The following is a 15,207-nucleotide window of genomic DNA, read 5'->3' as shown; positions in this document are numbered from 1 at the left end:
TCTGTTACGTAAAAGACTAAAGTTTTTTCTCAAACATGACACGTCATTTTCTGCACGATCCTGTTGATGAAGAAGCGGTATTACTTCACATATACGTCGGGAGAGAATATTGATTTAGATATATTTTCATTTCCAGATAACTACTTTGACTTTAACTAATTTAACTTTGACTACTTTAACCGATACAATTTAAACTGTATCGTTTTTCTTCACAGTCTGCAGTATTATCCTGAAAATTAAGAAGACGGGGCCCTTAAGGTTTTCTTAAGGTTCATTTCATGCGTCAAAACTATCAAGCAGCAACCGTGGTGGCCTTCTTTTTGATCACTACAGATGGTATATTTATTTTAGGTTGATAAAAAAAAGCTTAATCTATAATTCACCTATTGTCAAATATTCATACTTTATTTTTCTGGTGAAGTCAAGAAGAAGCTTCATGAGACAAATTACAAAACAGCTTAATGCAACCGTGTTTGAGAAACTAAACTATACAGTTTTAACTTGAACAAAAAGTACAAAAATCATGTATAATATACCCAGTGAGCACAAGACGTAATTTCAACGTTGAAATATGGTTGAAATCGGGTTGAAATGAGTTCTGAACGTCTAAGACCTCATTTCAACGTCTTTTCAACCGGCTAAAAATGGGATAAAACATCAACGTGCCAGAAAACATCAATTTGTTGACAAATGTGTCATGATGTAACGTAAGGTTGAAAGATAGACGATATTAACGTTAAGATTTTCATAATAATTAATGAACTGGTCGGCGAAATTTGGTCTACGCGAAGACGTAATTTCAACGTATTTAATATTTCACTTAAAACGTTATAAATATGAAACTACGGACTGCGTGCTGTTAATAAGATGCGTTTAAGACATAATAATGCGGGCAGGTTCAAACATTACTTGTAAACACGTAACTCCGCTCACATCTGTAACGCGCATGCGCGAGTTCTTAGACGCCTGCAGAGCTCCGAGCGGACGCAGCACGAAGCGAAGTTACGGCAGCAGAGGGACATGAACGGGCTGATAGAACCACGACTACCGGCTCCACTACTCTGTAAGTACGCGAGTGTTTGAATGAAGAACACCTGGAACTATAACCGGGTGTTTTACTTGTGCTGCCCACCCGATACGGGAAAGACGGCCCTTTTTGTTAAGCTAGTTAGCATAAGCGCAGGTAGTTTGCTAGTTAGCATGCTAGCGTGCAGCATGATGACCTGGACCAAAAGTAAACATCCCAGAATATTTTTCGTGTGTTTGGTGTTACTAATGCGTTAGGTTGTTGCTGTACCCATAAATGGTATTGCATTTGACATTGAAAATACGTTTTTAAAGCAATGGGGGCTAAATACAGATTGCAAGGGTGAAGGGCTGAATTCAACAAGTTGTGCTCTGTAAACAAGAGGGACAACACATTGTAAGTTACTGCTGCTTAAAGCATGATACTGTGTAATATACCTGGAAATGTTACTCCAGAAATACCATAAGTTGCAGATGAATTGTTATCTTGTTGATAATGTAATAAGTAAACAATCTATAAATTAGGGTTCTAACACACCTGCTGCTGTTATTATTACTAGTTTATTACTGTCATCATAAACCCAAATGACCAACTTTGCCTTTGTGCTTTCCCTCCTCACAGGTTTCTGTGGGTGGTGGTTGCATCTGATGGAGGTTACGTCTGATGATGGTTGTCCCTGGACTGGTCCTGCCTTACCCCTGGCTTAGTAATCCACAATATTAGAATCATTTCTGTCGTAGGAATTGGATGTACTGTACATCTTTAAATTGTTCATACTCTACACACCTACTGCCTTGCTGTTTTCTCCTCAGGTTTCTCCTGGTTGAAGGTTTTTTACATTTTGGGGGTTTTAGGACAGGAGGTTGCATGTTTACAGATTGCAAAGCTGAACAAAATAAAATGATTTGAATTGAATAAACACGTTGACCAGAGAAATCTGCAATTGAGGGCTGTTCTCTGCACTCTGACTCCCTTTACACAAAGAATCATCAAGTGAGGATGAGGGAGATGCAGCTGATTTCAGGTATACTATCCCAACTCAAGTGACTCACAGCCACATCTTGTTGCAGAATCTAAAAATGAAGTTCAAATGATTCAGAAAAATGGTCTACAAACACAGAATTGTTGTTGTTGAACACAGAAATGTTGTTTCTGCACTTTTAAATCCATAGTTAATTTCCCTGAAATATATATTTTATTTTTGTATTTTTAATTAGGAAAAGTGTTATATGTATAGTGTTATATTTATAATAAATGCAAATTAATAAAATAATGTGTTTGTCCTTGTTAAGGGCTGTTAACATGACAACTGTGACTAAGTATGTAACTTGTAAGTTTCCAGCGAGCAATTTATCCGTTGAAACAACGTTTAAAAGACGTCTATGGCCCGACGTTGAAAAGAGGTTGCAAATTGGTTCAAAAGTGAAAGTTGTTTCAACGTCTATTCATAGACGTTGAAAAGACGTTTACGTTTAGACCACATTTCAACCAGCGAGCATTTCAACGTTGAAAAGACGTTTAAAAGACGTCTATGCCCGACGTTGAAAAGACGTTGCAAAATGGTTTAAAAGTGAAAGTTGTTTCAACGTCTATTCGTAGACGTTGAAAAGACGTTCGCGTATAGACCCGTTTTCAACGTGATTTATAATATCGGTGGGAAACTTACAAATGTGGACGTAGTTTCTTTTTAAACCTCTAAAATAATGATATAGCACACAAGAGAGGACGAAATATTACCGTATTAAAAAATCACGTTGAAATGTGGTCTAAACATAGACGTCTTTTCAACGTCTACGAATAGACGTTGAAACAACTTTCACTTTTAAACCATTTTGCAACGTCTTTTCAACGTCGGGCATAGACGTCTTTTAAACGTCTTTTCAACCAAAAAATGCTCACTGGGTAATGTCATCTGGTATCACAAACGGTAAATGTAATGACTTTAGGCCGGCGCACGCTTCTGCGTTTGCGTCTGCGTCGACGCACTCGTTTCGATTCATGGTTCTGCGTGTGTTGCAGAGCAATTCACCGCTAGAACAACAGGCGGAGTAACGTGTTTTTGTTGAAGACGACCTAGAGAGTCACGTCTATTTATTTATTTGTTTATTTATTTATCATAGACTTTATTGCCCCGTGCATCGCCATTGCTGCTTTTCATCGCGGACACATTTGTCCCGTATTTTCCTCCACAACTTTGTTCCTCTCGACCGGCAAACCGGCGTTTGCGGCGATCTCCCTCCGTGAATCCAACCCGCTTCTACAAGCCGTCATTGGCGGCTTGTAGAAGCGGTCATATTTACGCATTTCTTCCGACAAAAGTTCTTAAATCTGCTCCGTTCTCTCGTAAACATTCTTCGTTTTAATAGTGGCGGTATCGGGCTATGAAAGCGGAAATGTGAGACTCCGTAAAGGATGTAGTTAGCGGACCAATCACAGCCTGGTGCGCTGCTAGAAAAATGGCTCGACACACGCAAGGAGGTGTGAAAAGCGACGCAAGGGACACGCAATGGGGTCTTGCGTCTGCGCCGCTCTGAAAACGCAGGAGCATAAATCAGGCTTTAGTGCGCATGCGTGATAATTCTCCCCACCGGAAGCTGATTTATCCGTTTTGTTTTGGAAGTTGACAGGCACGTGAGCAGCTGACGTTATCAGGAGAGTGAACGATCAGGCGACATGGCGGCGGACTCTCTTCTGAAGGTAGGAACACTCTTGTAAAGGTTTTAATCATATAGTTACGTGCTGTATGTACTCTAAGTATATATATATATATTTGTATTACTTCATACAACTGCTTCACTGGCCAGCTGAGCAGCTAGCTCAGGTCTAGCGCTAGCCATTGTGCTAGCTGTGTTGCAACAACATCATTAGCCCTCTGAGGTGCCACGAGAGCACAGCTGTAACCTGACGTCAGACCCTCTGTGCCTTCAACCAGGCTGTCTAGTTGGTTCATAGACACGCGACCCGAACCGGAGGCTCCTGCTGCACTCCGAGCTACGTTAACATTAGCATGCTGCTAAGGAAGCTGGCTGACGGCTGCAGACAGAATGGGCCGCTGAGAAGTCCTCGAGCTGGTTCACAGTCGACTATTATGTCCCTACAGAAGCAAAAAGAAACCACAGCGCAGTTACTGGTGACTTTGTTCCGTAAGCTAACGTGTAGTGTGTCAGCAGCTAACGTTAGCAGGGTCACAGACATCACATCACTGTACCCAATGATGAAGTCAAACCAGTTTGTTTACCACCCAGCACTGAGATAAACATCCGATTAATGACAAGAGCTCAGAAGGTTCTACGGAATCCTCACTAAGAGTTGTCACGTTTCCTGTTTGGTCTCCCTGTTTGTTTGCCGATATGTTTCTACGTTTATTTCATGGTTTGCTAGCACTGTGGAATTGACTAGAGAGTAAATTTATATATAACTAACAATAATTCATGAAATATAGCAATACATTTCATGAATTATTGGACCTGTTAACCAATAATATGAATCTATTGAACATGGTGCATGTCGAATAAAACATGCAAATTACAAAAAGTGAGTAAGAATGTAATATGTTAAATGATGCGATAACTTTAGCACTACATCTGTCACACAGGTCATATTTGAACATGAAGGAGTCTTCATCCACCCAAGCAGCGATGAAAACCCCTCGGAGGATTCACTCGTCTCGGGTTTCCTCCGCATTGTTGACAAGGTGAAACCATTAACTAGACGTCACACATGAACTAAAGACTATTTCAAGACCAAAGGGACATCCATAAAGACATTTATTAAGCTGTGATTGAAGACCATGAGGACATATTCATGTGAGCAGCTGAGGTCATTGTGTGACTGATTTGAGAGTACACATTAATCTCTGTCCTTGTGCATCACATTGGTAGTATGTGGCAGCCTTTCACCTCTTTGACATCTCCATGCTTATGACATCAGATCTAAGTAGGAACGAACAGGGTCTGGGTTAATCCCCCCCCACCCGGGGGGATGTCCCCAGTCATCCTGTAGTTTGTGTTAACCAGCTGGAGTTACTGAGGGGCGAGTTCTATAGAATACGTCTTAAAATCTTTGAGATTGGAGCATATAGTTAAAAATGAGTGTTCCAGGAACTCTTAAAGGAATCTAATACTGACAAAGTGATGCTCATGAATAGCATAATCCAAAATATCGGGTGGTTTCAGGTCTACATGGCTTCTACTAATGAGTCATAACACTGACTGTGCCTCTGTTTTGTTTCTCCACACATCAGGATGCTGAAGTCTTTGTTGAGTTCAAACCTGTGGAAGAAACCGTTGACACATCAAACATGCTGTGTGCTGGAAAGGTTGGTTAAACTATAACTGCAGTATTACTGCTCATAACTACAGTCACACTAGAACTACAGTCATACTATTCCTACAAATTACTACATTCACGCTAACTACAAATAACTAGGGCTGTCAACACGCGTTTGTCAACATGTTAATCTATGCGATTAATGTCGCCGAGATTAATGCTGAAAAATATTTTAGCGTAGCAAACGGACGTTTGTTTACTTCCAGTCCCGGAAGTAAAGTTGACCGCAGAAAGGAAACAGCCGCTAGCTGCATTCAGTTAAGTTAAGATGGAGAAAGCTTTTTGCATCGGAACTAAAACAAACGGTGGTGCGACATACAGCACAGAACTATGCAGAGGAATTACTCCACGTGTCAAACAGAAGGGGGGTGAGTAGCAAACAGACCACTTAAAGCACTGCTATGTTAAGCTAGCTGCTAGGCTACTTCCATCCTAACATCTAACGATACCTTGCGCAGCACACAGTCTGCAGAGGACCACCACTGTGTCCCTAAGAGACCGTGGTTTGAAAACTTTCCGGCTAAATGTGGGGAGATTGTTGGCACTTCAAGCACAGCCGTTACATTATGGCGAGTTGAGAGCAAAGTGCGCGAGGACAGCAGGAAGAGTCGCTAGTTGAACATCTACCAGGTGGAATTCTTCCTGATCAGTTGTGTTTAGAGTAAAATAACTAACAATTAAACAACAACCAAGTTATTACTTGGTCGTAACAGACACAAAAAAAACATTAATTAAAAACAACATTGTAACAACAACATTCCTTAATCGAGATTAATGAATTTCAAAATGTGTGATTTTTATTTTTTTTATTTTTTTAATCTATTGACAGCCCTACAAATAACTATATTTACACTTTAACTACCATTATACTATTACTGCAAATATGCAAAAAATAAATTAGAATGCTGAAATTAATTTTAAAAAGCGGCAATGTATTTGTAGAAATATTAGTATTTCTAGTAGTAATTCTGGCACTGGTGGTATTACTACTACTACTACTACTAGTAGTAGTAGTAGTTTTAATATCAATAGCAGTTAAAATACTATAAGTCTTACTACTAGTAGTAGTAGTAGTAGTAGTAATATCCCTCCATGGGGTTTTTATTGAGAGAGAGATTTGCAAGGTGTTGGTTGGTAGAGTTTTGAGTTGACCCGAGACTACCGAACGCAGACATGTACTTTATACGTCTGTGCAGTCATAAATACGACTATCGGCATTTTCCAAAACGTGTACCTCCTGCTTTCTCTAAGAAATGTAAGCAGATTTACATGGGTCCCTATGGAGCTTGAGGCAGACTTTGTCTCGCTCTTGGGGCTCTGTGGCTAAAAGTAGGTCTGTGGGATTCCATAGCCACATGACTACGACCAGCACAACATTTCATATCTTTTGATCCAAAAATGAAGCTTAAAGAGTGAGAATTGTGCCAATGAGGACGAACTAGAAATATGTTTTTGAACCAGATTTTGACGCTGCTCTGGCCTCTAGCTCTTCAGTGTCCACTCTAGACAGCCACATACACACACACACACACACGCAAATCTCAGAAATGGTCTGAAATACTCAAACGTAATCAGTGATATTATCCAAAAGCTATTTCTTAGTAGTAGTAATAATTTAGGCTTTTATTAACACTTTAAAGTGTATATGGTAGCTGTAGCTGAGAGATTGACGAAGAAGGTGGATTTGAAAGTCAAGGGAGGTTCAAGAGGATTTGAAAAAAAAATATTGATTAATGTTAATTCAAGCATAAGCGGAGGAAAAAGCTGAAAAGTTCTAGCACCCCTCTATCCCCATATCAGCATCTTAAACATACGACCACCAGGGAACACTGTTCTTCCACTTCACTGGTTCATCATTTCAGTCCAGAGTAGAAATTAGAAGTATTTGTGACTACTACTCGACTGATCAGATCTCAGCTACCATAGATAAGAGGAGGTTTGTTTCCTCAGGACTCCAGCTCCGTCATGGAGTGGGACCAGTGTCCAGGTGAGAAGCTTTTAGAGAGCCAGCATAGCTATGAGACGGAGTGGGACATGGTGAACGCCGTGTCCTTCAAGAAGAAGAGCTGCACTAACGGAGAAGGTGAGACTTTCCTCAGGTAGTAAATATAGTACACAGCTGACATTAAGTACCAACATTGTTTTACTTAATACTGTGATGGAAACATGTTGACAGTGAAAACTGAAGTGAAAGTGTAACTTGAGTGACTTGTTTCTCTTTGTATCACAACATATAGTAGCTACTAATCGGTAATGATGAGTTATATCGTTAATAAAAGCACTCTCTTTGTAATCGATGTGTTCACAATAATCACAATAATGATAAAATTACTACACATAGTTTTCGGTTGTAAATGTGCTGCAGCATTCTGGATCGGCTGGAGAGATTTAAGAAACTTATTAGAACAGTCTGATAATAAGGAATCAAAGTAAACTAGTCCAGAAGAACTGCAGTAACACATCATAACGCCCTGTTATAATGGTATGGGAAACACTGTAATTACATAACTGATCCGCAAGTATTCACAGCCCTTCACTTTTTCCACATTTTGTTATGTTAAATGGATTCATTTCAAACAAAACACCCCACAATGACAAAGTGAACAGTTTTGGGGAATCTTTAGCAACTCCATCAAAAATACAGAATGAAAATTCACAGCCTTGGCCACTCAAAATTGAGCTCCGGTGCCTCCTGTTTCCAGTGATTATCCTTGATGTTTCTACAACCTAATGGGAGTCCATCCTGCTATATTCAGTTGATTTGGACATAGTGGAGAAAGCCACACCTTCTATATCCGATCCCACAAGTGACAGTGCGTCAGAGCACAAACCAAGCTAAGTTCTAGGGATGTCTGTAGACCTCCGTCTATCGTATTGAGGCACAGATCTGACAAAGGGTACAGAAACATTTCTGCGGCATTGACGGTCCAAACGAGCACAGTGGCCTCCTTCATCCGGAAAAGGAAGAAGTTTTGGAATCACCAGGACTCGTCCAGTTGGCCGCCCAGCCAAACTGAGCGTTTAGGGGAGAGGGGCCTGTGGTTATCTGATCCCTCTCCCTGGTCTGGCAGGCACTCTAAACCACAGCCACGAGAAGAGTCGGGGTGCGTTCAGCTTCGCTCTCAGTGACCTGAGGTCCATCATCCTGAAGGAAGAAGGTTGGACCTTTCTGGTGCTGAAGCTGAAGGAGTCCTGCTCGTCCCCGCCTGCTCTGCATTTCCACCAGGGTGGCAGCAAAGAGTTCCTGGAGTCCCTGAGGAGATTTGCTCTGCTCAGCGAGTAAGTACACAACATCGTGAAGAAGAGTGAGATGCTTTAATGTCATCATCACTTTATAACTACAGAGGTTATAGTTCTAAATTATCCAAGGTATCAGGACACGTTGTCCTCTCAGGAACGGCCACGTTGTCCTCAATGTGTCTGATATCAGGATATGATGTCCTCTCAGGTATCCGCATTCTCTCCTCTTATTAAAGTTCTTATCTAAGGGGTCCATAATGAAATCGCTCCAGTAACACGAGCAGCACCAGTGTGACATCCTATTGTCTGTCTGTCTCCTGATTGGCTGTGGAGACCAATGACGGGGTCTACTCACGATAGAAATAGAACAGCAATGATAATCAGAATTTTAATACTCTGAGTATTAGATCCTTTCTTTAAAAACGTTTTACATTTTTATTTTACGGATTGATAACTAAAATCCTTTTTATTTTTTTACTTTAGGTCTTTTAGGTCTGCATTTGTTCTTTATATGAAACCTGTGTGTGTGTGTGTGTGTGTGTGTGTGTGTGTGTGTGTGTGTGTGTGTGTGTGTGTGTGTGTGTGTGTGTGTGTGTGTGTGTGTGTGTGTGTGTGTGTGTGTGTGTGTGTGTGTGTGTGTGTGTGTGTGTGTGTGTGTGTGTGTGTGTGTAGAGTTCCAGAAGATGGATCATGTCTGCTGGTCAGTTCTCCAATCAAAGCTCTTTCTCAGTCCTTTGAGAACCTGCTGGATGACAACAACTTCGGCCTGATTCAGGTTACAAACTAACAACACGCACATTAAGGCCTTGATTATTTTATTATTAATATGTTGTTTTGTTCTTATTCTACTTTTATTATTATTATTATCTACTCTAGATAATAATAATCTACTTATTTAATTTTTGTTTTTCTTGTTGTTGTTATTATCATTATTATAGTTATTTAATTAGTTGTTGTTATTCTTATTTTTATTGTTGTGAGTATTACCATTTGATTATTGTTTAGCCAGCGAGCTGAAGGTGCTTGTTGGACCTTGTGTCTTCCAGCAGAAGTTCAGGAAGGACCCGTACGTTGCCACGCTGGGGGGCTTCTCCAAAGTCACCAACTACATCTTCGATGCCTTCCGGGGGACGGAGGAGCAGCACCAGCGCCCCCCTGAGGAGGTAGCCGACCTCCTGGGGGAGGTCCTCCCCGGTCTGGAGATCAACCAGCAGGAGGAGCCTGGCTTCGAGGTCATCACCAGGGTGAGGCCCTCCTCCACGCTGATGGGTCACATGACTTTGTTGTCATTGATGTTGTGGAAAAGCATGTCACCTTTGACTCCGTCTGTCTCACCCCTTACCCTTCAGATTGACCTGGGGACGAGGCCTGAAGTGACTCGCACTGGGCCTCTGTCCTCAGAGGACTGGAGCAAACATCAGGATGCAGAGGGGAGAATGATCAACATCTCACGGCTCAAACAAACCATCTTCAAAGGAGTGAGACGTGTTCATTATCAGTCAACCACACCTGTTTCTTTGTTTTAAATTCATCTGTGTCTCATCATGTCTGTCTCCTCGTGTCTCTGCAGGGTCTCTCTCATGCTGTGAGGAAAGAAGCTTGGAAGTTCCTGTTGGGATATGTCCCCTGGGACAGCTCGCTGGAGGAGAGGAAAATCGCTCAGAGAGCCAAAACGTACAACTTTACTTTATTCTGAGTAGAGACATGGACAGGGAACTTTATTGGGTCTACCTGGAAACTGGAAACGTTTGATAATGCTCTCAGCTCATCGGCCAATCGTGAGGCAGTAGGATTTCACCTGTTAGTTTCACCTGTTTCAATAGAATGTGGAGCTGACTGATCAGTGCAGTGTTTGTTTACATTGAAATTGCAAATTAGCCTTTATCCTAGCCCCCCCCCCCCCCCAACTCAGTAATCACTGACTGTGATGAGTAACCATAGTGACTGGTAATGGCTGTGTCCTGTCACAGTGACGAGTACTTCAAGATGAAGCTGCAGTGGAAGTCAGTGAGTGAGGAGCAGGAGAGGAGGAACTCCAGATTGCGAGACTACAGGAGTCTGATAGGTGACGTCTCCCTGCATTATTCATCCTATTAATTAATTACTGAGAGCATGACGCCGTCTGTCTTCTGTCCTCAGAAAAAGACGTGAACAGAACAGACCGGAGCAACCACTTCTACGAAGGCATCGATAACCCAGGTCTAGTCCTCCTCCACGACATCCTGATGACCTACTGCATGTTTGACTTTGATCTTGGTGAGTCTGTCCTCTGGATCAATGACAACTGGCCAGCCAGCATTTCTGAGAGTGGAGTGAGACATGGGAGAAAAGGTGATGTTGTGATCTTCGCAATAAAACATCTTTGACGGTCATATTTTGTTCACCGTTGAGCACGCAGTGGTCGGAGCTACTTGTCTTACGGTGTTATGATGAAGTCATGGTTATAACGTTATATACAACAATTAACAACGCACAAGAAGATCAGAAAACAATTTGTTGTAAAGCTTGTTGAGCCGCTGGTATTGCCTCTGGTGGCAACACTAGCGCTAACAACCGCTAATAAGCTAACTCCCTGACTCGCTGGCCAGTTGCAAGCAGGTTGGCCAGCGAGAGGTGAACATCTGACCACCTTTCAGCATCAACGAATGAATGTATTTCCTGGATAGAAAAAAATAGAAAATACCCTGATCCCTAGAATCATACAAAATATAGTGATTGGAATTTTTGGCCATACCTCCCAGCCCTAGACTGACATATGAGTGACATGTTAAAGACCTTTCTCCCTCACATGTGACATTTCTGTCATACGTCTCTCACATCTTCGGTCCCCTCAGGTTACGTCCAGGGGATGAGTGACCTGCTGTCTCCGATCCTCTACGTGATGGAGAGCGAGGTGGACGCCTTCTGGTGCTTCGTCTCCTTCATGGACCAAATGGTGAGTTTAGTTAGGGACTCATGTTAGTATTATTACATGTCATTTAGCTGACGCTTTTATCCAAAGCAACTTACAATAACTGCATTTCAACCATAAGGATACAAACTTAAGAACAAGAAAGTGCAATTTCATTAAATAAGCCAATTTGCTATAGATAAGTGCCATTATAAGTACAATTGAAGTGCTACAATTTGTTAGTCTTTTAATCAAGGGAGAGTCTGAAGAGGTGTGTCTTTAGTTTGCGGCGGAAGATGTGAAGGCTGAACGGAGGAGTGGAGTAGTGTGGGAGAATTTAGGAAGGTTAAAGACCAGTCGAGCTGCTGCATTCTGGATGAGCTGCAGAGGTCGAATGGCGGTAACAGGGAGACCTGCAAGGAGAGAGTTACAGTGGTCCAGGCGGGAGATGACCGGTTAAGGCGTTACCATCGAGTTAACACATTTATTCATTACCACGAGAATTCTTTTTATTGTGGCGACGAAGACGGACTTCACAGACTAAAGGTCCTCAGCGCTGGACTGCCTCACTCTAACAGGGACGCCTAGTACTGAATATAGGTTATTGATCCAGTACTGTAGGTTATTTATGGATCTATTATGGATTAAAAGAGAGATTATTGATGGTGGTAAAAAAAAAAAAGACTTGTTATAATCGTGGAGCGTAACTTGTTTTTCTATAACAATCTAGATGCAGCTTGAATGCCCTGGCAGTGGCAAATAGATTTGCTTTTGATTTGATTACATTACTCCTTAAATGGAAATTTACAAGAGATATTTTACCTGCTACTGTTCTATTATTATTATTATTATTATTATTATTATTAAGGGAATGCTGCTGTGAAAAAACACCATGTTTGTTTAAAGTGTAGTGCAATACAATACTTTTTGAATTCATAGTTGAGTTTTGTGCAGAGATTCAAACTTGTTGGCCAGCTCTAGTATGTATGTATTTATATCCACGGTGTTTGATGTGGGCTTGTTGTCTTCCAGCACCAGAACTTTGAGGAGCAGATGCAGGGCATGAAGACTCAGCTGATTCAGCTCGGCACTCTACTCAGACTGCTGGACTTATCCTTCTGGAACTACCTCGGTACACAAGCTCACCTCTCCTGTTCCTCCAGAGTAAACAGATGACCTCATTTGGCAAAAAAAAAGTCACCTGGCGCTCCACAATAAATTCCGAAAGAATCCATCGAACAAATAACATTAACGCAGAAAAGCAGCCGAACAGGAAGCTGAGATTAGTCCATCCTTCTCTCTCTATAACAACGACTTAGTCGTAGTCCTCAGCTGAGGGACTCCGTGGACAGTGACGATCGGGCTGTGACAGGATGTCCTCTAACAGGATGTCTCTTTGCCCCACAGAGTCTCAGGATTCTGGTTTCCTGTATTTCTGTTTCCGCTGGTTGTTGATCAGGTTCAAGAGAGAGCTCAGCTTCCACGACGTGCTGAGACTCTGGGAGGTGAGTTTCTCCTTTCTGTGGTGATTACGGATGGACAGGCGCCTGGGAAAGATCTTCGTCCACCTCTCTTCCTGTTTGTCCTCCTCAGGTGATGTGGACCGGTCTGCCCTGTGACAACTTCCACCTCCTGGTCTGCTGCGCCATCCTGGACTCAGAGAAGCAGAAGATCATGGAAGAGAACTACGGCTTCAACGAGATCCTCAAGGTGACCTGAGGGACCAGTTCTATCTTCATTGTAGAGGTCTCTTCTCATGTGAGACCAGTCCACTGACGTCTGTCTGTCCCTCAGCACATCAATGAGCTGTCCATGAAGCTAGACATCGAAGAAGTCCTTCAGAAAGCAGAGGGCATCTGTCAGCAGATCAGGAGCTGTAAGGTCTGTCAACATTGTCTGTGTCTGTAATGAAGGTCTGGGTGTAGGTCTGGTTCTGTACAGACCTTTGACGTGCTCCAGGTGTCCGGTCTGTCTCATGAAGCCTCTCCTGCTTTCTTCAGGACTTGCCTCCCTCCATCAGCGTCATCCTGGGTTTTGGTGCTGCTCCGGGTCAAGGACCGGCTCCAGGACCGGGTCTGGATCCTGACTCCGATGTCCGTGACTGCGGAATTGCTCCGGTCCTCAGGCCGGCCCCGCGACCGGAGGCCTGCTCCAACGGACTGTTGAGAGAAAGCAGCTCTCACAATGGCTGCCGAGTGGCCTTCATGTCGTAGTCTACGGAGACCAACCCGTCGCCACGGCGCCGCAGACCCAGAGAACAAGACTTTAAAAAGGATTTGAGATTATTCAGAATCATATTTTTCTAATTTCTTCTACCATATTGTATATCCATCTCTCCACGTGTCCTGAAGCTCCATTTAGACGGTCTGTCTGTTGCTATGGTAACGGCGAGTGTGTGACGGTGCTCCTCCACTTCCGTCCACACGCGTCAGATTACCTCTCACTTCCTGTTCCCGGCTAACAGTGTGAGCTGCACTTCTCTCATCACATGAGTGAAGCACATATCCAGAACATCCATGACCAGAGCTGTGGTGGTTCAGAGTTTCTACTCAGCAGATGGAGCAAAGCAACGTTCTGTTATCCTCAGAATGTCTACCTTCCTGAGGGGAACTGAAGCTCTTCTCTTTGATCTCTTCAAACACATCAGACTCTAGTCTTAAAAGCAGAGCCTCGCTTTGCTCCATCACCTGCAGTAAACCTCTTCACTGGCCCTTTAAGAGAGGGGAGGAGCAGGAGATCTTCAGGAGGTTTAAATGGATCTTCAAAAGCAGCGTGGTGGTTTATCTCTGCACGGTGAGTCTGACTCTCTTCAACCTCCTTCAGTATTAATCATACGACTCCGAATGAAAGGAGAAGCTCCTGGAATCATGTTTTTATACGCTGATGAAGCGGAGTAACTTTCCCCCTTCTACGAGAGGAAACACAGGTTGGAGACACACATGTACATTCATATGTAATGAATATAAGTGTGTAGTTCAGTCATGTGGCCTAGATAGCACTGGAGTGTCTGGAGACTAGAGTGTCTACTAGTTTCATCCACATATCCACATATGTTTTTTACTGGTGGAACCAGACCACCAGTAAAAAACACATCTGGCGGAGAATCAAACTAATTCTCATGAGGTGTTGACTGTGGATACAGTGGTAACCGCAGTTGTGGTTTAACTCATCACCTGGAGTCAGTGGACATCTCAGGACAACAGAGTTCTTTACCTTGATTTCTTCACAATTAGAGCCCAGCATTTTAATGTGAAGGAATCTCTGCATCTACTCTTTAAGAAGACCAGATGTTTATCTCCACGTATATCAAAGTGTTTCTTCAGAAGCCGCACCATCACATCTCTGATTTACTACCGTTCTCTCCATCCTTGCATTATATATCTCAAATCCATCTGGTTATTAATAAAGTTTTCTTAAAAATACAAATCCATCTGGTCATTAATAGTGCTTTGTCTTTTAGAGAAAACTATCGACAAATAAAAGTGGGGTGGGGGGGGTAGATCGCCATCATTTTCAATGAAAAGTTGTGTGTGTGTGAGAGAGAGATATTTATTCATAATCTGAGCTTCTGAAACATGACTTTAATTTTGTAGAAATGTCAAACTGACTGAAGCAACGCTCGACTCCAAATGTCATTTCAGCCTCTTTCATGTGTTGAGTCGTCCTCCTCTTCCCCGCCCGTTGATGGGAGACGTTTGGTGTGGAGAGCAAGAGACTGGTA

The 15,207-nt window shown here is 42.5% G+C and overlaps 1 protein-coding gene and 1 long non-coding RNA gene across 3 annotated transcripts; both read left to right on the top strand.

The window, feature by feature from the left end:
• The first annotated feature begins 816 nt into the window (after nt 1–816).
• On the top strand, nt 817–1,946 carry LOC144383782 (uncharacterized). The gene is made up of 2 exons (XR_013451225.1): nt 817–1,063; nt 1,649–1,946. It is a non-coding gene; the product is annotated as an uncharacterized LOC144383782 (long non-coding RNA).
• A 1,099-nt stretch (nt 1,947–3,045) lies between these two features.
• tbc1d15 (TBC1 domain family, member 15) lies at nt 3,046–14,912 on the top strand. Of its 2 annotated transcripts, none has more exons than XM_040163564.2 (17): nt 3,046–3,724; nt 4,623–4,721; nt 5,271–5,345; nt 7,307–7,439; nt 8,428–8,635; nt 9,269–9,371; nt 9,643–9,840; nt 9,946–10,074; nt 10,167–10,270; nt 10,567–10,661; nt 10,736–10,852; nt 11,431–11,531; nt 12,519–12,618; nt 12,894–12,991; nt 13,080–13,196; nt 13,281–13,367; nt 13,487–14,912. In XM_040163564.2, exons 1-17 carry the CDS (start codon nt 3,701–3,703, stop codon nt 13,697–13,699), a joined length of 2,001 nt encoding a protein of 666 aa, XP_040019498.1. In that variant the 5' UTR covers nt 3,046–3,700; the 3' UTR covers nt 13,700–14,912. The 2 variants fall into 2 exon arrangements, with proteins under 2 accessions (XP_040019498.1, XP_040019499.1); XM_040163565.2 differs by having other exon boundaries at nt 3,048–3,724; nt 9,646–9,840.
• Nucleotides 14,913–15,207: the final 295 nt, after the last annotated feature.

Source organism: Gasterosteus aculeatus, chromosome X (assembly GCF_964276395.1).
Source record: "Gasterosteus aculeatus chromosome X, fGasAcu3.hap1.1, whole genome shotgun sequence".
In the NCBI taxonomy this organism is placed as follows: domain Eukaryota; kingdom Metazoa; phylum Chordata; class Actinopteri; order Perciformes; family Gasterosteidae; genus Gasterosteus; species Gasterosteus aculeatus.
This window is presented reverse-complemented; position numbering and strand designations above follow the sequence as displayed.